Here is a 25,700-nt window from a genome sequence, read left to right on the forward strand (position 1 = left end):
GAAAAAGAGGTTTATATGCGTTACGCTTATTTATTTGTGCAGTTATTCAGTGTCTGGTAAGTTAATGTTCAAGAAAAATACTAATTTTTATTAAAATGTTCTATTATTTTATGTTAAGAATGACTCATTTATTTCAGCCCTTTGTATTCAGCATGTCTCTATCAAAATAAGCCTACGTTTCTATGAAAATTGAAGCTTTTGTTTTTTTGCGGCCCACATAAACTTAAACCTTCTTTATTTGGCCCATATTAGCCTTTCAGTTTGACATGCTTGCTGTAGAGGCAGTGATAGTGAGATGTTCATGGGTATGTAATTTGATTATTCTGGTTTCTAATATTGGCTCTGAGATTTGAAAAGTTCAGAGTCACACAGCTTCTGAATGGTGCTGTGTGGGGGCAACACTGGATGTGCCAGCGTGAATCCCAATCTCATAGACCCTGAGTAGCAGAGTCTGGGGGTTGCACTAGGATGTGTTAGGGAGAATCCCAAGGGAGAATTTACAGTCACTGTGGGGCTCTCAACACTTAGAAAAAGGCCCCTCTTTGTCCCTCTGAGGGAAGGCAGGGGTGGGTGGTGGGTGGGAAGAGATCAACTAAAGAACTTGTATGCATATACACATAACCCATGGACACAGACAATAGGGTGGTGAAGGCCTGGGGTGGGGGGTGAGGGCTGGCTAAAGGGGCCAATGGGGAAAATAAGTGGACATATGTAATACTTTCAACAATAAACATTAAAAAATAAAATAAAATAAAATAAAATAAGACTCTTTGGAAAAAAAAAAAAAAGGAAACTCTGTGTTCACCAATAATATTAATGCACTAGAGGCTCAGTGCATGAAAATTCATGCACTGGAAGGGGGGTCCCTCAGCCCGGCCTGTCCCCTCTCACAGTCCGGGAGCCCTCGGGCGGGAGGTGACCCATCACACCTCTGCTGCTGCCACTGCCGGCAGTGCAAGCCTCCGCTGGGCCTGGTTATCTGAGCTTTGGGTGGCCCTGGGCGGCTGGGCAGCTGCCATTCGAGGCTTGCCTGTGCCTCGGGCTGGCCCTGGGTAACTGGGGGGCTGAGAGGATTGGAGGACTCTGGAGGCAGTCACGCGGAGTGGCTGCCCCCGTGGGCCCGGCCTTGCTGTGCACCTGCCGCCCCAGTGGGGCTGAAAGGACTGGGCGCCACCATCTTATGGCTGTGGGCGCCGCCATCTTTGAGGGTGGGGCAGTCAATTAGCATATTCCCTCTTTATTAGACAGGATAATTTTGAGAGTGGCCAGTCTGGACTTTCTGCATAAAAGTATGGCTGTTCCATCTGGTGAATGTATTACTGGCTGGTCTTGGTCCAAGCTGACATTAGGAGGATTCTTCTACTGTAGTGAAAGGAGAGAGCAGATATTGGAGACTTACCATATTTGTTATGTGAAATTTCTCTGAAGGAAAAGCATATTCCCCAGTATCAGTCATCCTGAGAAGAGATGATGGGTGAGTTCTCTGACAGAAAATGAGGATTCAAAGGAGGCCTTAAACTTAGGTGAGAAAGGCACTTTCTCTTCTTTCTGTAGATAGACCATGAAGAAAGCACTCCAACTCTGGGAAGGTAGGCTCAGTTGGTTGGAGCATCATCCCTACACTTAAAGGTTGTGGGTTCAATTCTCATCAAACCTAGGTTACTGGTTTGATCCCTGGTTGGGGTGCATATGGAAGGCAACTGATGGATGTTTGTCTCTCACATTGATGTTCTTCTCTCTCTCTCAGTATTTCTCTCTCCCTCTCCCTCTCTCTCTGTGTGAAATCAATAAAAACATATCCTCAGTGAGGATTAAAATAAAAAAGGAGTGTGGCAAATAGCTGTAGCAGGGAGGAAACCTAATGCCCATAAGATATATTTGGGTTCTTCAGGGAACACATATGTAGCTGGAGTTGAAGTTATTCTCTGCATAGCAACTTTTTTCCTGTTGTACAAAAACTTCCAGGGACATAATTTAAAAAGTTGCACTCTAGTATCACTGTAGGGCATTGTGGGAAAATCATTGCCTTTCTTGGGGTGACACTATAGTAAAGAACCAGTAGGTTAAGGAAAGATGGTCTTTAAATAGATGGAAGTATTATGTAGCAGAGAATAATATGTTAAAAACTGGAATGGGGCCCATGCCATTATAATTTGGGCAATAAAAGGAAGTGAGTGTGACCTGAGATATAAGGAAATGGATTCTGGGGTATAATATCTTTGCATTTCTATTTTATAAATGAATAAATGGATGCTCATATATGGATAACTGATATGTTCAAGGCCCACATAGCTAAAAAGTTACCAGAACCAGAATGCTAGCCCAAGCACATCAGACCTGGATTTCTGTATTCTTAATTCTATACTACAGCCCTCAGAAATATGGCTGCCTTCTCTAGGTTAGATCATCCCCTTTACCTAACAATGCTGTAGCTACATGTGCCCCAGAACTCTCCAACCAGGTGCTGTCCAATATGGTAGCCACTAGCCACATGGGACTATTGAGCACGTGAAATGTGGCTAGTATGAATTGAAATGTGCTGTAGACATACTGAGATTTCAAAGCCTTTAGTGCAAAAAAAAAAAAAAAAAAAAAAAAGAATGCGAAAAACCCCAAATATTTTTTATATTGAGTACCTGTGGAAATGACAATGTTTTGGATTTATCACATCAAATAAAATATATTATTAATATGCATTCTGCCTATGTCTTTTTACTTTTTATAATGTGGCTACTAGGAAATGCAAAGTTGGTTTGCATTGTAGTCTGCATTCTGCATCTGTTGGAAGCACTGTTCTACTGTGCCTTCTCTCATATCCTGTCTCCTTCCTCCATTCCTCCATATTCTTATCTTAAATGGCTTCATAAATTAGGTTATGGTCTTTTGTGGGGAATAGACCTGACCCTCCCATATTCCATTTTGCATATGGGCCTTTGTCCCCCAAAATGTATGAAAAAAGAAAATATGTCTCTTGATAGTTTCCTTCCCATTGCTCTAAGAGAAGAACACCATGTGAGAACCATAAATCCTTGTTACAGAGGCCTAATCTGGGTCATCCATGGGCCAAATTCAATGCAGTAGTCACCACTCTGGGTGCTTGCTTTCTCTGGGGCATGTAAATGAAAATTCCATCCCTCTCCAGCTCTGCCCCCTCTGTGAGGCTCTGCGAGAATAAGATTGTGTAAACTCTAGGTACTTAAACAGTATCTATTGAATGACTCAGGACAGAGGAAACCGTTCTATGTCTTATTTAATAGATAGCAAAGATAGAGAGGAACTTAGTGTTTTAAGGGAAAGACCTACATCCCTTGCTCATCTGTTTCCTCCAGCTCCATTTGTGGTATCGGCAGTGTCTATGGTGGTGGTGACGGTGGGGAGAAGTCAGTGGCTGAACCTCTGCTTTTTTTGGTATCACTCTTGGTAGAAGTAACAGGGTCTGTAATCTTTCCTAAGATCATGGCATTGGTGATGGCAGGGTTCACAGCACTGGCATTTGAGATAATGGTAGTGTTGATATTGGCAAAAGGGCTTTTGATTTTGGGAAAGAGAGATAAAATATATTTTGTTTGTATCACAGCCCTAGAATTCTTGATAGGTTTTAGCTGTTTTGCGGAGTCCTCTTCATGTTCATGGGACATTTCATTTTGCAGGTAGTTGTTTATCAGTTGAAGTGTTTTTGGTCCAATACAACATTTTTTCTTCTTGCATTTCTGTACCTCTTTTTCATCCACGGTGCAGTGGTTTTTGCATCTCCCCAAACCCATTAAACATTTTTTCCAGCCAAAGGGTTCTGCACAAAGAAAAAACAACTGGGTTAAGTTAATAACTAGAGATAATCTTAAAGCTGCTGGAGGGAGAGAAATAGAGTAAGAGGGAGTTTGTCAATGCTAAGCCTTAAGTACAGTGTTTAGGAACATTGATGAAGGCCCCTGGAAGACCTAGAGAGTCTTTGTACACCTGTGAAACCCAAAATCAATCTCTCTAGTCTTCCTCACTGAGTTACTTTAAAAATCTAGGGCACACACAAGAGAGAAGAAAAGGAATCCAGTTATTTGCTTCTGGATAAGATTTTCGACCTCCAACTTAGTATCTTAGACATTTGTAGGGAGGGCATCACTATCTCTCCACATGATCCTAGGAAATACCAACAGGAGTAAAATCTGTCATAAAACTAGTCCAGGAAAGAATTTCAAAAAAGAATCAATAGCACTTTCAGGAGTGCTGGCATCTTGCCAAATGCAGTCGTTTATGACTTTACCCTCCGTGACAACGGCTTGACCTGTGTTTCTTGGGGCATGGAGTTCTGTCATTTTCAGCCTCTCTGGACACTCTGTTCCTCAGATATATTAGTTATTATCATAACCTCGCCACTATCAAGATAATTCCCACATTGTTACCTGTAGCTCTAAATTCCCTGCTCAGTTTAGTACCTCATCTTCATCTGCTGGGTGATCTTTTTTTCCATCCCAGTGTCTCACCTTTTTATTTCTGAACCAAGAAAGTTCTTTCTCACTCATCTTAACAATTCAACTAATAATGTTCACATACATTCCAACATTGTTTCTCATCAAAGACAAGACAGTAAAATTCATGTATTTCAAGCAGCTACATTGATTAACCCAATTACACTCACATGGAATTTGAGGCTCAAAGTGGCTAAGCTATTTTACCCAAGATGACACAGTCATACTTGCGTATGCTACTCCCCTTCTCTTAGGATCCCGAGATAAAAACATTGGAAACATCTTGGACTCTTATTTTCCTTTCCCTGACCCATTTGCCAGTTATTCCAAATATCTGGAGGATTCTTGTATTTTGAAACACGTCTCAGTGCTTTTCTTGTCAAGTGACAATGGCCAATCCTGTTTCAGCCTTTTGCCACAGTGTATTCCTAGATGCTCTTATGGGTAACTTGTGGGTTTCCAAGACAAAAAAGACTGAGAGAAGGGATGAAACTGTAAAAATCTGAAAAAGTTGAGATGGAGAACATAGATCTATTTACTGGATCCTAAAGGAAATTAAAAAAAATTTTTTTTTAGCATAAGGATAAGGGTCTCCTCCTTATTATGCCAAAGTACAAATGGATAGGAATCTTTGCTTTAAGAGGTGGTTTAAATTAGAAATAGAGCAAAGATGAGGGAGACTTGGGCTGAGTCCCAGATAATTGCTCTGTAGGGGGTAGGAAGGCAGCTTTGTATGTTGGATAGTTTCTTTTTAAAATAAATATTTTTATTGATTTCAGAGAGAAAAGGAGAGGGAGTGAGAGAAACATCAATGATGAGAGAGAATCATTGATCAGCTGCCTCCTGCACACTGGGGATCGAGCTCACAACCCAGGCATGTGCCCTGACCAGGAATTGAACCGTGACCTCCTGGTTCATAGATATACACTCAATCACTGAGCCACACCAGCCGGGCTGTTGAATAGCTTCTGAGTACCCCCCAAAAACACACCCTGCTTTTGCTTTAGGGAGCTCCTGATGCGTCCCCATTAGACACAGTTGTCTGGGGTTGGAGCCTATGGGGATGCATGGGGGATGGCACATAACTGATGCAATAGGTAGACTCTACCACCATCTCTTTGGGCAACTCATCTTTCAGCATCTCTTGTGGTTCCCATTGTCATGGACAACTAAGTCCCTGCTTCCTCACACCAACCCCTTTAAAACCCGGGATTCCACATTACCTGTGTTCACCTGTAACTGTAGCACGAGGCTGGCAAAGATAGGGAAAAGGAGCTTCATGGCTGGGTATCAGAGAAGAAGGCTTGGCTCTGGGTTGATGATCTTGAGTTCCAGTCTTTATTGGCCTCTTCATGGCCTTGGGCCATGAGCAGTGAAGTGCACCAAAGCTCACAGAAGCTGTGTTTTCTCTGATTCTGTTTGAGAACAACCTTCTCTGAACACTTTATGCAACATATTTCCTGCTCTTGATCCTGGGGGGAATACAAGGCATAAGATGTGAAAGAAGTGCAGGCCCTTTGCATCTCTCTTTCTTAAAGTTTGAGCAGGGGGTGAATATTGTATTTGCTTCACTATTTGTCAGGTAATTATGCCGAAGGCACTCAGTGTGTAAGAATCAGAAGAGCAGAAATTGCTATAAGCATGGACTCCTGGAGGGTAGAGACTGCCTTTTTTGTACTGATGTCTCCAATGGCCAGCATGGCTACTAAATCAACATAAGAACTCAGTATGTATTTGTTAAATGAATTGGTGAGAAGCATCTCTTGGCATAAATTTAACTTATTTTTTTATTGCGATATTATTGACATGTAACATTATATTAGTTTCAAGTGTACACAGTGATTCAATATTTGTATAAATTGTAGAATGATCACAATGCCTAGTTAACATCCATCACCACACAGTTACAATTGTTTTTTTCCTGTGATGAGAACTTTCAAGATGTACTCTCTTAGCAACTTTCAAATAAGTAATATGGTATTATCAACTATAGCCACCCTGCTGTACATTACATTCACATAATTTATTTATCTTATAACTGGCCATTTGTGCCTCCTGACCACTTTCATCCACTTTGCCCCTCACCTCTGGCAACCACCAATCTTTTCTCTGTATCTATGAGTTTTTCTGTTTTGTATTTAGGTTCTATATATAAGTGAGATCATATGATTTTTGTCTTTCTCTGTTTGACTTACATAATTTAGCATAACACTCTTTTTTAAAAAAATATATATTTTATTAATTTTTTACAGAGAGGAAGGGAGAGGGATAGAGAGTTAGAAACATCGATGAGAGAGAAACATCGATCAGCTGCCCCCTGCACATTCCCCACTGGGTATGTGCCCACAACCAAGGTACATGCCCTTGACCGGAATCGAACCTGGGACCCTTGAGTCTGCAGGCCGACGCTCTATCCACTGAGCCAAACCGGTTAGGGCTAGCATAACACTCTTAAGGTCCTTCCATGTTGTTGCAAAAGATGTGATTTCTTTCCTTTATGTCTGGGAAAAAATATATATCACATTGCCTTTATCCATTCATCTATCAATGGACACTTAGGTTTCTTTGATGTTTGGCTATTGTAAATAATGATGCAATGAACATGGGATTGCATATATTTTTTTGAGATAGTGTTTTTGTTTTGTTCAGAAAAATACCCAAAAGTGGAATTTCTGAATTATATGGTAGTTTTATTTGTAATTTTTTGAGAAACCACCATACTGTTTTGTAAGTGGCTGCACCAATAGCATTCCCACCAACAGTGCACAGGGTTCCCTTTTCTCCACACCCTCACGAACACTTGTTACTTTTTGTCTTTTTAATTATAGCTATCTTAACGGGTGTGAGGTTAATATTTCACTGTGTTTTTGACTTGCATTTCCTTGATAATTTGTGATTTGGAGCACATTTTCATGTACCTCTTGGCCATCTGTATATCTTTTTTGGAAAAAATGTCTGTTTAGATCTTCTGTTCATTTTTTAAAAAAAATATATTTTATTGGTTTTTTACAGAGAGGAAGAGAGAGGGATAGAGAGTTAGAAACATCGATCAGCTGCCTCTTGCACACCCCCTACCGGGGATGTGCCCGCAACCAAGGTACATGCCCTTGACCGGAATCGAACCTGAGACCCTTGAGTCCGCAGGCCGACGCTCTATCCACTGAGCCAAACCGGTTTCGGCTTCTGTTCATTTTTTAAAATACATTTTTATTGATTTTAGAGAGAAAGGGAGAGGGAGAGAGAGATAGAAACATCAATGATGAGAGAGAATCGTTGATTGGCTGTCTCTTGCACACCCCCTATTGGGGATCGAGTCTGCAACCCGGGCTTGTGCCATGACCAGGGATTGAACCATGATCTTCTGGTCGATGCTCAACCACTGAGCCACCAGAGCCTGGCTCTTCCATCCATTTTTAATCAGAATTTTCTTGTTGCTATTGAGTTGTATGAGTTCCTTATATATTTTAGATATTAACATCTTATCAGATATATGATTTGCAAATATTTTGTCTCATTTAGTAGGTTGCTTTTTCATTTTGTTGATGGTTTCCTTTGCTGTGTAGATGCTTTTTAGTTTGATGTAGTTCCACTTGTTTATTTATTTTTGTTGTCTTTGCTTTTGGTGTCAAATCCAGAAGAATCATTGCCAAGACAGATGACAAAGTGCTTACCACCTGTTTTCTTCTAGAAGTTTTATGATTCCAGGTCTTATGTTTAATCCTCTAATCCATTTGAGTTAATTTTTGTGTACACCGTAAGATAGTGATCCAGTTTCATTCTTTTGCATGTGGCTGTGCAGTTTTCCCAGCAGACTGTCCTTTCCACATTGTATATCCTTGGCTCTTTTGTCTTAAATTAATTGACCATATATGCCTGGGTTTATTTCTAAGCTCTCTATTCTGTTTTACTAACCTGTGTGCCTGCTTTTATGCCTAAACCATATTGTTTTGTTTACTATAGCTTTGTAAAATAGTTTAAAATCAGAAAGCATGATGCCTCCAGCTTTTTTTTTTTCAGGATAGCTTTGGCTACTCGGGGTCTTTCTTTTGTGTTTCCATACAAGTTTTAGGATTGTTTTATCTATTTCTAGGAAAAATGCATTGGAATTTTGATAAGGATTGCATTAAATCATCAGTTTCTTATAGTTTTCAGTATAGGTCATGAATGTATAGGTTACTTCTTTAGTTAAATTTATTCCTGGGTATTTAATTCTTTTTGAAATGCAATTTAAAATTGGGTTCTTTTCTTTTTTTAAAAAAATATATTTTATTGATTTTTTACAGAGAGGAAGAGAGAGGGATAGAGAGTTAGAAACATCGATGAGAGAGAAACATCGATCAGCCGCCTCCTGCACACCCGCTACCGGGGATGTGCCCGCAACCAAGGTACACGCCCCTGACCGGAATCGAACCTGGGCCCTTGAGTCCGCAGGCCGACGCTCTATCCACTGAGCCAAACCGGTTTCGGCTGGGTTCTTCTTAATTCCTATTCCCATCAGTTCATTATTAGTGTATAGAAATGCAACTATTATTTGTATATTGACTTTGTCTTATAACTTTATTGAATTTGTTTATAAGTTCTGACAGTGTTTTGGCGGAGTCTTTAGGGTTTTCTACATATAGTATCATGTTATCTGCAAATATTCTTATGTCTTCCTTTCTGAAATGGATGCCTTATATGTCTTTTTCTAGCTAATTGCTCTGGCTAGGACTTCCAATATTATTTTGAATTAAAGTGGCGTATATTGTGTCATTTGATGGTGTCTCAGAAGTTCCATAGGCTTTCTTCATTTTAAAAAATTATTACTTTTTCTTTCTTTATTGATTAAGGTATTACATATGTGTCCTTACCTCCCCACCCCTCATTCCCTCACCCCCCTGGTGTCTGTGTCCATTGGTTAGGCTTATATGCATGCATACAAGTCCTTTGGTTGATCTCCCTCCCTTACCCCCAATCTCCCCTACCTTCCCTCTAAGGTTTGATAGTCTGATCGATGCTTCCCTGTCTTTGGATCTGTTTTTGTTCATCAGTTTATGTTGTTCTTTATATTACACAAATGAGTGAGATCATGTGATATTTATCTTTCTCTGACTGATTTATTTTGCTTAGCTCTCCAGGACCATCCATGCTATTTCAAACGGTAGGAGTTCCTTCCTTTTTACCGCAGCGTAGTATTCCATTGTGTAGATGTACCACAGTTTTTTAATCCACTCATCTGCTGATGGGCACTTAGGCTGTTTCCCAATCTTAGTTATGGTGAATTGTGCTGCTATGAACATAGGGGTGCATATGTCCTTTCTGATTGGTGTTTCTGGTTTCTTGGAATATATTCCTAGAAGTGGAATCACTGGGTCAAATGGGAGTTCCATTTTTAGTTTTTTGAGGAAACTCCATACTGTTCTCCACAGTGGCTGCACTGGTCTGCGTTCCCACCAGCAGTGCACGAGGGTTCCTTTTTCTCTGCATCCTCACCAGCACTTGTTGTTTGTTGATTTGTTGATGATAGCCATTCTGACAGGTGTGAGATGGTACCTCATTTTGTTTTGATTTGCATCTCTTGGATGATTAAAAAAATTTTTTTTATTTCTCTGAGTGGATAATTTCAAATATCTGTATCTGAGTTTGCTAATTCTTTCCTCTGCTTGATAAAGTCTGCTGTTAAAGCTGTGTACTGAATTTTTCAGCTTAGTCATTTAAAAAAATTAAGACTTTATTTTTTAAATGCAGTTTTAAGTTCACAACACAACAAAATCATGGGAGGAGATACAGAGATTTGCCATATTCTCCCTGCCCCTACACATGCATAGCCTTCACCATTATTGATCTACTCCACAAAGTAGTTCACTTGCTACAATTGAAGAATCTACATTGACATATTATAATCACCCAAAATTCATAGTTTGCATTATGGTTCCTTTTTGGTGTTGTACTGTCTGTGGGTTTGGACAAATGTGTTATGACATGGCTCCATTGTTATGTTACCATAGAAATATTCACTGTGCTCCACATATTCATCCATCCCTGCACTCCAGTCCCGGACAACACTAATCTTTTTATTGTCTTCATACAGTTTGTATTTTTTTGAGATGGGCTTCTTCCACTCTAATATGCATTTACATTTTCTTCACATCTTTTAATGCAGTGGTCGGCAAACTCATTAGTCAACAGAACCAAATATCAACAGTACAATGATTGAAATTTCTTTTGAGAGCCAAATTTTTTAAACTTAAACTTCTTCTAACGCCACTTCTTTAAAATAGACTCACCTAGGCCGGTGGTATTTTGTGGAAGAGCCACACTCAAGGGGCCAAAGAGCCGCATGTGGCTCGCGAGACGCAGTTTGCCGACCACGGTTTTAATGGCTTGATAGCTCATTAACTTTTAGCACTGAATAATATTCCATTGTCTGGATGTACCACAGCTATGTCATTCATCTTCCTACTGAAGGACATCTTAGTTTCCACATTTTGACAATTACAAATAAACCTGCTTTAAACTTCTGTGTGCAGGTTTTTGTTTTTTAAATATATTTTTATTGATTTCAGAGAGCAAGGGAGTGGGATAGAAACATCAATGATGAGAGAGAATCATTGATAGGCTGCCTCCTATGTGCCCCCTACTGGGGATCAAGCCCACAACCCAAGCATGTGCCCTGACTGGGAATTGAACCGTGATCTGGTTCATGTGTTAATGTTCAATCATTGAGCCATACTAGCCGGAGTACCCTCACATACCTTTTGGTGCCTATTCCCTTCTGTAATAGACACTGACACTTTCTTTTAGCTGCCTAATACCTTTCAACTTCCTCTCTGTTTTCAGAATTCTACACCTGTGGCAACTATGGGACCTTTTCCCTCAAACACATGCTCTCCTTCCATAGTATACAATCGTCACGTCCCATTCCCCTGGTGTCTACATGTGGTATGTGATTTATTCTGACCAATGGAATGTGAGGTGAAGTGGAGTGATTGTCACTTTTAGGAAGAGGCTTTTAATAATGGTATGATTTCTTTTCGTTTCCATATATTTGCACCAATAGTCTGAACCTCATTGATCTGTTTATGAGAGAAACATAAAGCAAGTGTGTGAAGTTGTTGAATGATCAGGATTAAGGTCTCCTTGCACTGGGAGATGCGGATCCAGGTAAGGAAGGCTTTGATGTATATGATGGTGGCCTCTACAAAGTGAGATTCTCAAAATGCCTCTCTGCAGTGTAGCTCATGTGAACCCAGTCCCTGTGCTGCTGCACATGATTATCATCCTTGTTAGGACAGATTAGCAGAGACTCTTGTACTAGGTCATAGAATGGCATATGCATTATACAGGGACATAATGCTTTGCAGTAATCTGCCAGCACATCAGGGAGCACATGAATGTCCAAGAGCACCCTCTAGAGGAGCCACAGGCTGTTTTACCCTGTTTCTTGTAGGATAAATCCATCATCTCTTTACTGTAGATCTTATTTTCCTAAGTGCTATGGGCGGCGTGTTTGGCTTTCACTTTCCTAGTTGTATACTTCTAGATTAGTTTAGCTTAATTTTTGTATAAAATTATAGAGTACTTTGCTATTTAAAAAACAAAATAGATTATACATAAAACTATAAAAAATATCACTCTGGTTGTTGGAGTATACTACTGGTGACAGGGAGGCCAGGGAAGAGAGGTCTGCAAATAGGGAGGAGGTGATGAAAGATGAACTAGAGAGGTAAAGGTGGAGAGTGGGGTATGTGTATGGAAAATTTGGGCGTGGACAGGAGAGGGGAAAGCTTAGGGTGAAACTTCTAGGTATCTGGTTCACTCACTAGTGTATGTGATAGGGACACAATCCATATCCCCCTTCCCAGTGATCATTTATAATGCTCTTCCTTCTTTTTGGAGCTGCTGTCTTTCCATCTGACATAATTTCCCTTAGCCTAAAGAGCTTCCTTTAACATTTATTGCAGCATAGTCTGCTTACTTTTCTTTTATCTGAGAATATATTTCAGTTTCATTCTTTTTTTAAATATATTTTTTATTGATTTCAGAGAGGAAGGGAAAGGGAGGGAGAGATAGAAACATCAATGATGAGAGAGAATCATGGATTGGCTACCTCCTGCACCCCCCTACTGGGGATCGAGCCCGCAACCCAGGCATGTGCCCTTGACTGGAATCGAACCTGGGACCCTTCAGTCCACAGGCTGACGCTCTATCCACTGAGCCAAACCAGCGAGGGCCAGTTTCATTCTTAAATGATATTTTTACTGGATATAGAATTCCAAGTTGACTGTTACTTTTTTCTTTCAGCACTTTAAATGTATTGTTCCATTCTCTTCTGGTCTCCAAGGTTTCAGAAGAGAATTTAGCTACTTAATCAGATTCTTACTCCCTGTATGCAATATATTATTTTCTTTTCTTGCTGCTTTCAAGATTTTTTTTTTATCATTAGATTACAACATTTTGACTATGATGTGCCTTGGTGTGGGCTTCTTATTTATTCTGCTTAGTATTTGATTAGAATCTTGTGACTGCAAATTTTTATCTTTCATCAAATTAGGAAAATTTCAGCCATTATATCTTAAATTTTTTTTCTGCCTCATTCTTTCTCCTACTTCTGGCATTTCAATAACATTCTTAATATGCTTAACTATTTGGTATCACCTAACAGGTCCATAAGTTCATTCATTTAAAAATATATTTTTCTGTTTTTCATCTTGGATAATTTCAATTGATCTACCTTGAAATTCACCTCTCTTCCTCTCTTATACCTATATAGTTGTTAGATTTATCCAAGGCATTTTTTTAACTTTAGAAATTGAATTTTAATTTTTATTTATTTATTTAATATATTTTTATTGATTTCAGAGAGAAAGGGAGAGGGAGAGATAAATAGTAATGATGAGAGAGAATCATTGATTAGCTGCCTCCTGCACACCCCTCACTAGGGATCAAGCCTGCAACCCAGGCATGTGCCCTGACTGGATTTGAACTAGTGACTTCTTGGTTCATAGGTCGACTCTCAACCATTGAGCCACATCAGCCAGGCAATTTTAGAATTGAATTTAAAATTTTAATGTTCTATTTGTTTTTTTTAATTGTTTCTAAATCTTTTTTCTGTTTAGACATCCCATTTCTTCCTTCTTTTTTTAAAAAAATCCTCACCCGAGGATATTTTTCCATTGATTTTTAGAGACAGTGGAAGAGAAAGGGAAAGAGAGAAAAATATTGATGTGAGAGAAACACATTGATTGGTTGCCTCCTGTATGTACCCTGACCAGGGACCTGGCCAGGGAGGAACCTGCAACACAACCAAGGTATATGCCCTTGACCAGAATTGAACCCGCAATCAAGGTAATGAACATATTACCTTGAACCCGGGACCCTTTGGTCCATAGCTGACGCTCTATCCACTGAGCCAGACCAGCTTAAGTAAGACTTCACATTTCTTGGTTGAGATTGTTATTCATAGAAAACATATTTTGTTTTGCTTCATTGCAGTTAGTTATAATTGCTTCAACCTCCTTGTCTATTAGTTCTAATGTCTGGTTTTCTTATGGTTGGTTTCAGTTGAGTTTCTCTTAAGAATCTGTTCCATTTTAAAAATTCTTCATATGAAATTGTATTCTGCACATTATGGATATAAATTGTAGATATTTTGCATTCTGTTATTTTTCTCCAGTCTGTGTTTTCCTTTTATTTTAACAGTAATTCTCCTGGCTGGACTTGAGCCACAAACTCTGTTTCTTATGCAGCAGCTCCAGTCACGTCTCATCTCTTCTCTTTCCCCTTCTTTCTCTTTAATGTCCATCACACATGAAGGGAGAAATCAATTTACTACTTAGTAATAAAAGGGGATGAATTATTCATACACAACATGGATTCATCACAACTGAACAGAAACAGACTCATAGATACAAAGAACATTTTGACGGTTGCTAGATGGGAGGGTGTTTGGGGAGGTGGGTGAAAAAGGTGGAAGTATTAAGAAGTACAAATTGGTAGTTACAGAATAGTCATGGGGATGTAAAAGTATAGCATTGGGAATATAGTCAATAATATACTAATAACTATGTATGATATCAGATGGGTACCAGATTTATCAGGATGACAATTTAGTAAGTTATATAATATCTAATCTCTGGGGTGTACACCTGGAACGAATACAATATTGTATGTCAACTGTAATTTAAAAATAAAAAAATGTTTAAAAAAGGATGAATCAAAAGAATTAGAGTTAAATAAACCATACTAAAAAAGAAGTATATACTGTACAGTTTTATTTATGTAAAATTCTATAAAATGCAAACTACGATGACAAGAAGATCAGTGGTTGAGTGATGGGAGGTGGGGAGGGTCAGGAAAGAGGAATTACAAAGCGGCGGAGGGAAACGTTTTAGGATGATGGATATGTTCATTACCTTGATTGCGGTGATAGTTTATAGATGTATACATGTGTCATAACTTTGTATATTTCAAATAAGTGCAGTTTATTGTATGCTAGTTGTATTTTAACAAAGCACTTAAAAAAAAAAAGACAGACTACTAGCATTACCAGCAGCAATAACAAACAAAACTTAGTGCACTAAAATTTTCTCAGAGGCATCTTCAATGTTTGTTTTTTAAAAGATTTACATTATTGTGCAGTCAGGTCAACTTACTTTATTTTGTTTCCATTTATTAATTTCCCTCCAACCAATCCTTTTGTTTTTATTATATTTTACTAGAGGCCTGGTGCACGAATTCATGCATGGGTGAGGTCCCTTGGCCTGGCTGGCAATTGGGGCCGATTGGGCCTGTCAGCGGCGGGGAGGGGCCGTGGGAGGTTGGCGGGCTGGGGGGAGGGGAGGTTGGCCGGCTGCGGGAGGTTGGCTGTGGGAGCACACTGACCACCGGGGGACAGCTCCTGCGTTGAGTGTTTGCCCCCTGGTGATCAGTGCGTGTCATAGTGACTGGTTGATCTGTTGTTTGGTCGCTTAGGCTTTTATATATACACTCTCTAATAAAATGGTAATATGCAAATTAACCATCACTCCGCTACATAAGCCACGCCCACCAGCCAATCAGGGCGAGTATGCAAATTAACCCCAATCCAAGATGGCTACAGCCACAGAGAGCAAGGTTTCCCAGGTAACAGAGCAAGCCAAGCTTTCCATAGCCATTGCAGGCCTAAGCCTCCACTCAAGCTACAAAGTTTCAATTATAGAAGGTAAACAAACTCAAACAAATGGCGGCAGAATGGAGCTTGAGAGAGCAGGCCAGGGTTGCCGGCGGCAACAGGGGAAGCAAAGCTTTCCGCACACCCTGGTCGGGCTCACCCGCTTAAGGCTACAAAGTTTCAATTGTAGAAGGTGAATTAACTGCCACATAAATGGCTGCCGCCCCGCCCCGGAGGGAGCAGCAGGCTTGGCTCTGCTCCAGGCTACAAAGTTTCAATTGTAGAAGGAAAATAAATCCCAGATACCAGGGCCTCTGCTTGGGTTGCCAGGGGGCTTGGCCGGCCTGCAAACCACCACAGGCCCCTCGCTCAGGCCGCCCCACGCCCCAAGGGAACCCCCACCTGATCCGGGACACCGTTCAGGGCAAACCAGCTGGCCCTCACCCGTGCACCAGGCCTCTATCTTATCTAATAAAAGAGTAATATGCAGATTGACCATCACTGCAACACACCATATAGCTGCCCCCATGTGGACACAAGATGGCCACTACAAGATGGCCAGCAGGGGAGGGCAGTTGGGAGGCACCCGGCCTGCAAGGGAGGGCAGTTGAGAGGGACCAGGCTTGCAAGGGAGGGCAGTTGGAGGTGATCAACCCTGCAGGAGAGGGCAGTTAGGGATGACCAGGCCAGCAGAGGAGGGCAGTTGGAGGTGATCAACCCTGCAGGAGAGGGCAGTTAGGGGTGACCAGGCTGGCAGAGGAGGGAAGTTGGGGGCAAACAGGCTGGCAGGGGAGCAGTTAAGCATCAACCAGGCTGGCAGCGGAGTGGTTAGGGGGTGATCAGGCTGGCAGGCAGAAGCGGTTAGGGGCAATCAGGAAGGCAGGCAGGCAAGCAGTTGGGAGCCAGCAGTCCTGGATTGTGAGATGGATGTCCGACTGCCTGTTTAGGCCCGATCCCACCAGGATCGGGCCTAAACGGGCAGTCGGACATCCCTCCAGGAGTCCCAGATTGGAAAGGGTACAGGCTGGGCTGAGGGACAACCCCCCGCCGTGCACGAATTTCGTGCACCGGGCTTCTAGTATATATATATATATATATATATATATATATATATACACACACACACACACACACACACACACACTGGAGGCCCAGTGCACGTGCACTGGCCTGCACCCTCTCACAATACGGGACCTCTCGGGGGATGTCGGAGTTCTGGTTTCGGCCCAATCCCCACAGGCCCGATCCAGACAGGAGGGAGCCCGATCCCTGCATGCCCAATCCAGACATGAGGGAGCCTGATCCTGTGTGTTGAGCATCTGCCTCCTGGTGGTCAGTGCGTGTCATAGCGATCAGTCGAACAGTCGCTTAGGCTTTTATATATATATACTGGTAGATGTTTATATTTTTTGCTTTTTTATTTTAAAAATATTTATTAAATTGATTGGGGTGACATTGGTCAACATGAACATATAGGTTTCAGGTTTGGGTTTCTGTGTTATAAATTCTGTATATTGCACCGTGTGCCTACCATCCAAAGTCAAATCTTCTCCTGTCACCTTATATTAGGACCCTCTTCTCCCCCTAGCCCCCTGCCCTCTGGCAATCACCACACTGCTGTTTGTGTTCATGAGTTTCAGTTTTATATCCCACATATGAGTGAAATTATATAGTTCTTAGCTTTTTCTGACTGACTTATTTCACTTAGCATAATGTTCTCAAGGTCCATCCATGTTGTTGCAAATGGCGTTATTTCATTCTTTCTTATGGCTGAGCAGTACAGTAGGTCCTTGGGTTACATCGGAGATTCATTCCTATGGTGCGACGTAATGCGATTTTCATTGTAAGTCGGAACCCACCTACATAAGCACCTATGTCACTCACATGGAGCACATATACAGCAGTAATGAAGTGAAACAGTAAAAAAAAATTTGAAAGAAAGATAACAATTCCTGACCTTTACTTGTGGTAAATAAATAATAAAAAACATAAAGCACATATGTACACACGTCAAAATGATGGAACTTTTTTTTTATATAAATGGGAGATGGCGACGTAACCATGAAATGATGTATGTTGAGTCCGACGTAACCCAAGGACTGTCTGTATTTCATTGTGTATATATGCCACATTTTCTTTATCCAGTCCTCTATTGCAACCAATTCTTTTAAAGTATTTTTTTGTTGTGAATTTCAGCTGCTTGGCTTTATTTGTTATAAGATGTGTATTTATTACCTTCAAGTAAAATGTTTCTAATATAAACATACAATGTCTAATATAACTTGTGGTACATACATGGTGTCCAATAAATATTCTATTATTTGTAACACTTCTAAGTAAAATTTCAGTAAAAGAATAGCATTCTTAATAAATGGTGGCCCAGTGTTTTATTTATTTATTTTTTAAGTATGTTTTTATTGATTTCAGAGAGAGGAAGGGAGAGGGAGAGAGAGATAGAAACATCAATGATGAGAGAGAGAATCATTGATCAACTGTCTCCTGCAAGCCCCCTACTGGGGATTGAGCCCACAACCTGGGCATGTTCCCTGACTGGGAATAGAACAGTGACCTTCTGGTTCTTGGGTCAGCGCTAAATCACTGAGCCACACCGCCGGACAGTGGCCCAATCTATATATATAAAAGCCTAAGTGACCGGCCAACTGGACGGTAGCTATGACGCTTACTGACCACCAGGGGGCAGATGCTCAGTGCATGAGCTGCCAAGTGACAGAGTGCCCTCTCGCACTCCAGGACCCCTTGGGGGATGTTGGACTGCTGGTTTCGGCCTGATCTGATCCCCACAGGCCAGGCTGAGGGACGCCACTGGTGCACGAATCCATGCACCGGGCCTCTAGTATTTTAAAAGGATTCAGTTATTTGGAATATTTTCTTTCCTTCTCCCCCTTATTTTTGGAACTTGCCTCATATTTTTTTTCTGAAACATTTTAAGGTAAATTACAAGCATCATGATATTTCATTCCTACATATCCCAGTAAACATTTTTATTAAAAAAATAAGAGTATTTTCCAACATAACCAACATAACATAATCACACAGCAAAATTAATAACATTTCTTTAATAACATTTATTACTAAGTCCATTTTCAAATATCAATTGTCCTAAAGTGTTTTTTTGTTTTGTTTGTTTGGTTGTTTTGTTTTTTTACAACTGGCTTGTCCAAACTAAGATTCATTCCAGGACTGGTCAATTTAGAATTTTCTCTTAATATAACATTTGCTTGACATGGGTGTGCTAAGGATGTGGTTGGTACAACTTCTCGATCCATTGAAGTGATTTTTAATTTTGGAATATAATTTGTTGGGTTACCTACAAGGATAAAAATTGTAATAGTCTCAGTCCTTGTGAATTTTTAAAGGTTTCCCTGATATTAGAGAACTCTTTTGTTAATATTTTGAAACCTCTATGTTTCCATTGTGTCCATGGACCATGCAGAGCAATTATAGAAGTGTGATATTAATAATTTCTGGGGAGCTATCTTGAAGTTTTGGAATGTTTGGGTAGCTAGTAGGTGGAGTTGCTGTGGCCACTAGATGGTACTTGAAATCCAGAAAAGCTGAATTTGACACTTGAATGGAAGACAGTGAAAACTGGGGCTAGCCATTCAAGGGGTTTATGATTGAAGAAAAGGGAAAATAAGCATGACTATAATGGGTTTTGCAAGGACTGCAGGAATTTGGAACAGAATATTCAACTGAGAAAACAATTCTTGCCATGTTCTGTTGTCTCTTGGTCTGATAGGAAGGGAATGAATTAAGAAGACAATTTTGTCTAACTTGAAAGTTTATCCATACTTTTTGAGGTATATCAATTTTATTGCTACAACAATTTTACAGTTATATCTAACTATTGTTTTAGATCTAAAATAATCAGAAGTAACTTTACTAGTATTTTGTTGAGCCTTCAGCTTCATACACAATTTTCTCTCAATACATAGATGTGTTTTCAGACTCACACTTTTACACCAAAATTATTATGATAAAAAAATATTTTTCCTTCTTTTTTCTGAATATCTGAAGGTGTATGTGGAGTCCTTCTAGGAGCACGAGTTTTCCTCACTTGGTAACTGGCTTCCGTATGTTAGCCTAGAGATACCTCTGATCTTCCTGTGATGTTCTATCAAAGGATGAAATGTGTCTCTGGTTTAGATTTTTAAACCTTGGGAAACTCTCAGAGAAAAATCCTGCAGCTGAGTCATCACAGGGTTTACTTTCTGGGCTAGAGGATACCAGTTGTCCCGTGTGAAGGAGGCCTCAGTTCAGGTTTGGAGGCTTATTGGCAAAGTCTGTCCTCCCTGACAATACATGCTTTATTGTGATCATGTGGCTCAGTCACGGAACTGTTCTGGATCACTGTAAGGAGTGCTGACATCTTGACGTGAGGCTGAATACTGTACTAGTTTCTTATTGCTGCTATTACAAATGACAACAAATTTAGTGGCTAAAACAACACAAATTTACCACCTTACAGTTCTGAAGTTTATAAGTCCGAAATGACCTCACTGGGCTGAAAAGGTGTCAGCATGGCTGCGTTCCCTTTGGAGATGTGAGGGAAAATCTTGACTTGGCTTTCCCAGCTTCTAGAGGAGTGAATTCTTTGGTTCATGGCCCTTTCCTCCATCTTTAAAGCTAGCCATTTACCACTGTCACATCTTTCTCTGACACTGACTCTCCTACCCATTAAAGTGATCCATGTTGTTACTTTGGGTACACCCAGATAATCCAAAATAATCTCCTTATTTTAAGGTCATCTGATTAGCAACTTTAATTCCATCTACAACCTTGATTCTCCCTTGTCATGTAATATAACATATTAACAGGCTCTGGGGATTAGAATGTGGACACCGTTAGGGGACCCATTATTCTGCCTACCATAAATATTATTAGCACACTTTATTTTTTCTACCTTTAGAACTGGCTCAACATTGTACATATAATATATTGGTTGTTACTGTTGTATATTTTTTATTGTTGAGGGAGTAGAAAAGAAATATTTAGTTGAGATCAACTTGGGTTTAGATATGTAGAGGCTGAAACATGAAGGCATCTGTCATATCATTTGCTGATTGTCAGTGGAGTTCCTTCGTAGTTATCTTTAACTAGAGTCCAAAGTACAAGGATATTTTGCCCATCTAGCCCTGAGCACAGACAGTCCACCCACCATGGACCCGTACATGATTTTCTCTTAAGTCATACCAGAAACAGAGTCAATCTGAGTCACCTAAGATGCTTTGAACTTAACTTTTAAAAAATCACTTTAAGTTTTTCAATCTTTAATTATTTCTGGAAACCTGTTCCAACCACTGATAAGGCCAATCTGCTGAAACTAGATTCACTAATTATGAATTAAGCAATTATTTCTCATTACTAACATATGCTCTTTCCCTTTTTTCTTGTGTACTGCTGACCTCTGGAGAAAATAATCATTTTGTCCTGTATTGAGGCCACAGATGCTACTTTCTATTTTAGATCCATCTCTCATGGTATTGTTTAACCATTAAAAAATGATAAAAAGAAATAAAACTTTGGATTCATTTTGACTTTTTTAGTAAAATGGTCTGAAACACACTGCAGCAGAGAGACAAAACTATGAGGTTGTTTATTCCAAATACTTTAATCTTTTAATAACTCTGGAAAAAAAAAAGAGAGCAATAGTTAAATGGCATCCTTAAAGCTAATTCACTTACATCTTTACTGTTGAAGCAAATACAATTTATGAGCCCAGGCTAATTCACACGCTAGATAGGCATTTTATGTTTTTATGTGGTATTTTAAAATTATTGTCCAAACGCAAAAATAGAGGTTCAACCCAGGCTGGTTTGGCTCAATTGATAGAACATCGGCCTGGGGACTGAAGGGTCCCAGGCTCGATTCCGGTAAGGGGCACATGCCAGTGGGGGACATGCAGGAGGCAGTCGATCAATGATTCTCTCTCATTATTGATGTTTCAATCTCTCTCTCCCTCTTCCTTCCTCTCTGAAATCAATAAAAATATATTAAAACAAAATAGAGGTCCAAATGTGTGTTTCCTAAAATGTAAGACATATTCCTAGTATATTTAGGTTTCTGGAATGCAATGGATTGAGAAGGAATAGTGATATATAGTGAATTGCAACCCTAATTGGATTAAAAGCAGATTCTTTCAAAGGGAACATTATATTTCTCAATTTATATTGACCTTCTGAAAGAGGTGCTTACATGTTTTGTTATTATGATATCATTTACCTATTTTCTACAAGGTCATCTTTCATTTTCTTATTGATTTGCAAACATTCTTTATATATCATGGATATAAATGATTTTATGGTATATAAAGCATTTATGAATTTTATTCTACTCTGATTGTCTTTTTAATCATATACTGGCTCGCACCTTCTCCTGAATGAATTTTGTTATGAAGATGTTGTGCATTTTATATAGTTAAATCTGTCACTTTTATAAAATTTAATAATCCTCGTTTGTCATCAGTATTAGCTTATTTCCTTTGAGGTAATTTATTCTTATTGTTCATTTAAGTTCTCTTTTACATTGTTTATTTTCCTAAAACTATCTGGTTATATATATATATATATATATATATATATATATATATATATATATACTAGAGGCCTGATGCATGAAATTCGTGCAAGAGTAGGCCTTCACTGCCCCGGCTGCCTTGGCCCTCGCAGCTGCGGCTTCGTCCAGAAGCTCATCTGGACAGTCGTTCCACTGGTCGGCCGTTCCACTGTTCGGCTGTTCGGTCGATTTGCATATTATACTTTTATTATTATAGATTCTCAAAAAATGTATATATACACTTTGAATAATATAAAGGCAGTGTTTATTAAAATACATTTCATTTTCAAAATTGAGCTATCAGCTGTTAAAGTGTGTATACTTTTTGGGGGATACCCGGTATATTTAGGCATAAAGGTAGATCAATAAAGGCAGCTAATATGAGACTCCTCTGTATTGGTACATGTCTGTTTGCCAATAGGCCTATTTCTTGAATTGGAGGGATGAGGGTAGACTTTGTGTGTGTATGAGTGTGTGTGTGTGCTCAGGGAATGTTTGTTGACTAACACACTTTATTTTAAACTGAGTGTATGAAACGCAAGCAAGCTCTTTTTGCTTTATCTTACCTCTTACCTGATTGTCAAAATAAATGACATTGGGAGCAAAATATTTAGAAGGCTAAACACCAAAATGTTACCAGAGAGAGATTAGATTATGGGTGGCTTCTATTTTCTCATTTTTGTTTATCTGTGTGTCTGATATTTTCTAGCATGAAATGTTAATTCAATTGTTTCTCATTCCCTAAACAAAGAACAATGAAATAATCTTGCCTTGATTCCCTCAGTCTTTGTAAAAGGGAATTAGTAATCCTATCTCTTGCTTAGATTCAGTCTGTCCAACAGTCTGGAAAGATAACATCTTAAGTAGAATTCAGACGATATTTCTAAGAAATGAAACATTTAAAATTCATTTATAACTAAGCCATTAAAAACAGTTTGTACTATTATGGGCCACAGTGGGAGGTGTAGTAACAAATGTTCATGGGTGATTTCTTTTTTAACTGACCATGGCTAAAAAGCAACATTTTATTACCCATCCCAGCCTACTCAGGGGAAATCTATTGCTTAGTCAGAGAGCTTTGAAAATGAGAACATTGTGTGCTTACTTGTACCTGGTCAGGATTGCATAAAGACTCTCTGAGTTGATACAGATAAACAGATAAACAATCACACTTAGGAATCTATTGAAGTAGGCAGGCAATATTGCTTCCAGGATGTAATAATGCCATCTTTGGAAATCAGAAATACGAATTCTCTCAATACAGGCTGCTCTCGCAATATAGGTTGCTCTCTGAGTGGCGAGTAGGCCGTAAGCAGGTGGGTAGCGGGAAGATGTCCAGCCAAGTTCATGACCAATAAATTTTGTGAACAAAATTAAAAAAACAATATTATGTATTTGATTATTTTGTCTTCAGTCTCCCAACGATTGACCCAAAGAACGTAGCCAGATAGGTAGATTAGAACAATGGCTAAGGCCTTTACTTTTAGGTTCATGCAGACCTCTGTTGATCCTAGTTCATTCTTTAAAAATTTTTTATATGTTTTTATTGATTTTAGAGAGGAAGGGAGAGGGAGAGAGAGAGAAACATCATCAGCTGTCCCCTACTGGGGATAGAGCCCAAAACCTGGCCATGTGCCCTGACCGAGAATGGAACCTGTGACCTTTTGATGCATGGGACGACTCAACCAGCTGAGCCACACCGGCCAGGGTGATCCTAGCTCATTCTTTGCATTGGGCACATGACCAGTTCCTTAAATTGTAGTTTTCCAATTTGAAAAAGAGTGGTATTAACTTCTACTTCATAGTGCTCTCATGAGGATTTAAGTAAGTAATATAAACATAAAAGTATACAATACATTTGTCATCTAGTGGTCATACATGAAGAGGTCATGGAGCTGAGAAATGAGCTGTAACCAAGTAGGATACTGGTGGGGTTAGTGCATATCTGGTGGGGCCACTGGTCAAGACTTATTCCTCATCTTGGCATATCAGCAGCATTTCACATTCCCTTCTCCTTGACAAACTTAATTCAGTCTGGTTACTGGGAAAAACAATAGTTTATGCACAATACTCACTCCTAATCCTAACCCTAACCCCAACTCTATGTTGTGATATGAGTTTAATCATCAACAAATATTTATACAGCCTCCACAGATTCTATTTCCTTCTAGGTACTGCCACAGAAAGATATTTGGATGGGCCCTAATTACTATAAATTCAAGGTTCTGGTGTCTAGAAATTGTAAAATGTGGTAAATAGAATTCTTTAAGCTATGTTTTAAATAACTTTATTGCTGTTTTGGGGTACTTTATCTATAATAATAAAAGGGTAATATGCTAATTAGACCGGGTATCTTCTGGATGTCATTCTGGATGTCGTTCTTGAGAAAGCTGGGGCTGGAGGGAAGCCCACCCAGGTCCTGGGTGCCTGCGGGCAGCTGGAGGAGGGAAGCCTGGGTGCCAAAGGGAAGCTGGTGCTGGCAGCAGGGGGAAGGAAGGCCTACTCTTGCACGAATTTTCGTGCATCGGGCCTCTAGTTTAGTAATAATCTGTTCAGTACTTTGCAATCATTCATTTTGTAATTATGTACTAAGGAGTTTTCTGTTTGCGTGAAGAACTCCAAATTGAACAAAATCAGTGGCCTGCCTTGAGGGGCTCATTGATTATCACAAATAAATAATCGGAACATGACATGGTGTGACCACCAACAAAAATATGTACAAGATACAGTGGTAGCACAAAGAAGGGAATTTTCAGGGAATCTTTCACAGTTATGGAGGTGATTAAACTTGGTTTTGAAGGAAAATGAGAAGCTCAACAGGGCCAGTTAGGTGGATGGGATGGGTGAACATAATATAATATGTGAAGAGGGATTTAAATGTGCAAAGAAACAGGTTATGTAAGTTGCAAGTTGAATAGGGGCACACACACTAGTTTAGCAGAAACATAAGTGGTTCCATAAAATGCTCTGGGAGAGATGAGCAGGGACCACCAGTTCATGACTTGAACACTGTGCTAAAGAGATGTGATCTTCTAAAAGGCTTCAGTTGTAGAATTGAGTTGTACTGAATAGGCAAAACTTTATGGGGAAATTCTGAAATAATGTATCTAGCCAAAGCTAAAAGCAACCTTTCTCCTAGATGATTTTCTGGAAGTTTCATACATTAAAAATTATTACTGTATGTGCTTGTGCATCTACCTTGATTAGCTAATGATTTTATTAATCTCTTAAACTGGGTTACTTTTGTGAGGGAAAGGTGGAACTAGCTAGATGGGACATTGGAACAATAGGAATAAAGTGGGAATGTCCCACACGAACCAGACATAGGACCAACCAACTTTGATTCCAATGGACTGATGACCCAGATGAAGAAATCTTTACTCCTGCTCTCTGGGAGCTCACATCCTGAGGAAGGAGAAGTGGGTGTCATGTGATGGAACATTCTGTGACTGAGAATTCCATATTTGGGAATGTAGGTGGGGGTGGACTTGGATTTCCTGTTAATCCATGTGGGTTAAAACGAGAGCTCA

At 39.7% G+C, this 25,700-nt stretch overlaps 1 protein-coding gene across 1 annotated transcript; it reads right to left on the reverse strand.

Annotated features, from left to right (window-relative positions):
- Positions 1-3,353: 3,353 nt before the first annotated feature.
- Positions 3,354-5,744, reverse strand: DEFB129 (defensin beta 129; the record flags this gene model as incomplete). Its single annotated transcript, XM_079783453.1, has 2 exons — positions 3,354-3,790; positions 5,687-5,744. 2 exons carry the CDS (start codon positions 5,742-5,744, stop codon positions 3,354-3,356), a joined length of 495 nt encoding a protein of 164 aa, XP_079639579.1.
- Between the last annotated feature and the right edge of the window lie 19,956 nt (positions 5,745-25,700).

Source organism: Cnephaeus nilssonii (assembly GCF_951640355.1).
Source record: "Cnephaeus nilssonii genome assembly, chromosome: 11".
Taxonomy (NCBI): Eukaryota; Metazoa; Chordata; class Mammalia; order Chiroptera; family Vespertilionidae; genus Cnephaeus; species Cnephaeus nilssonii.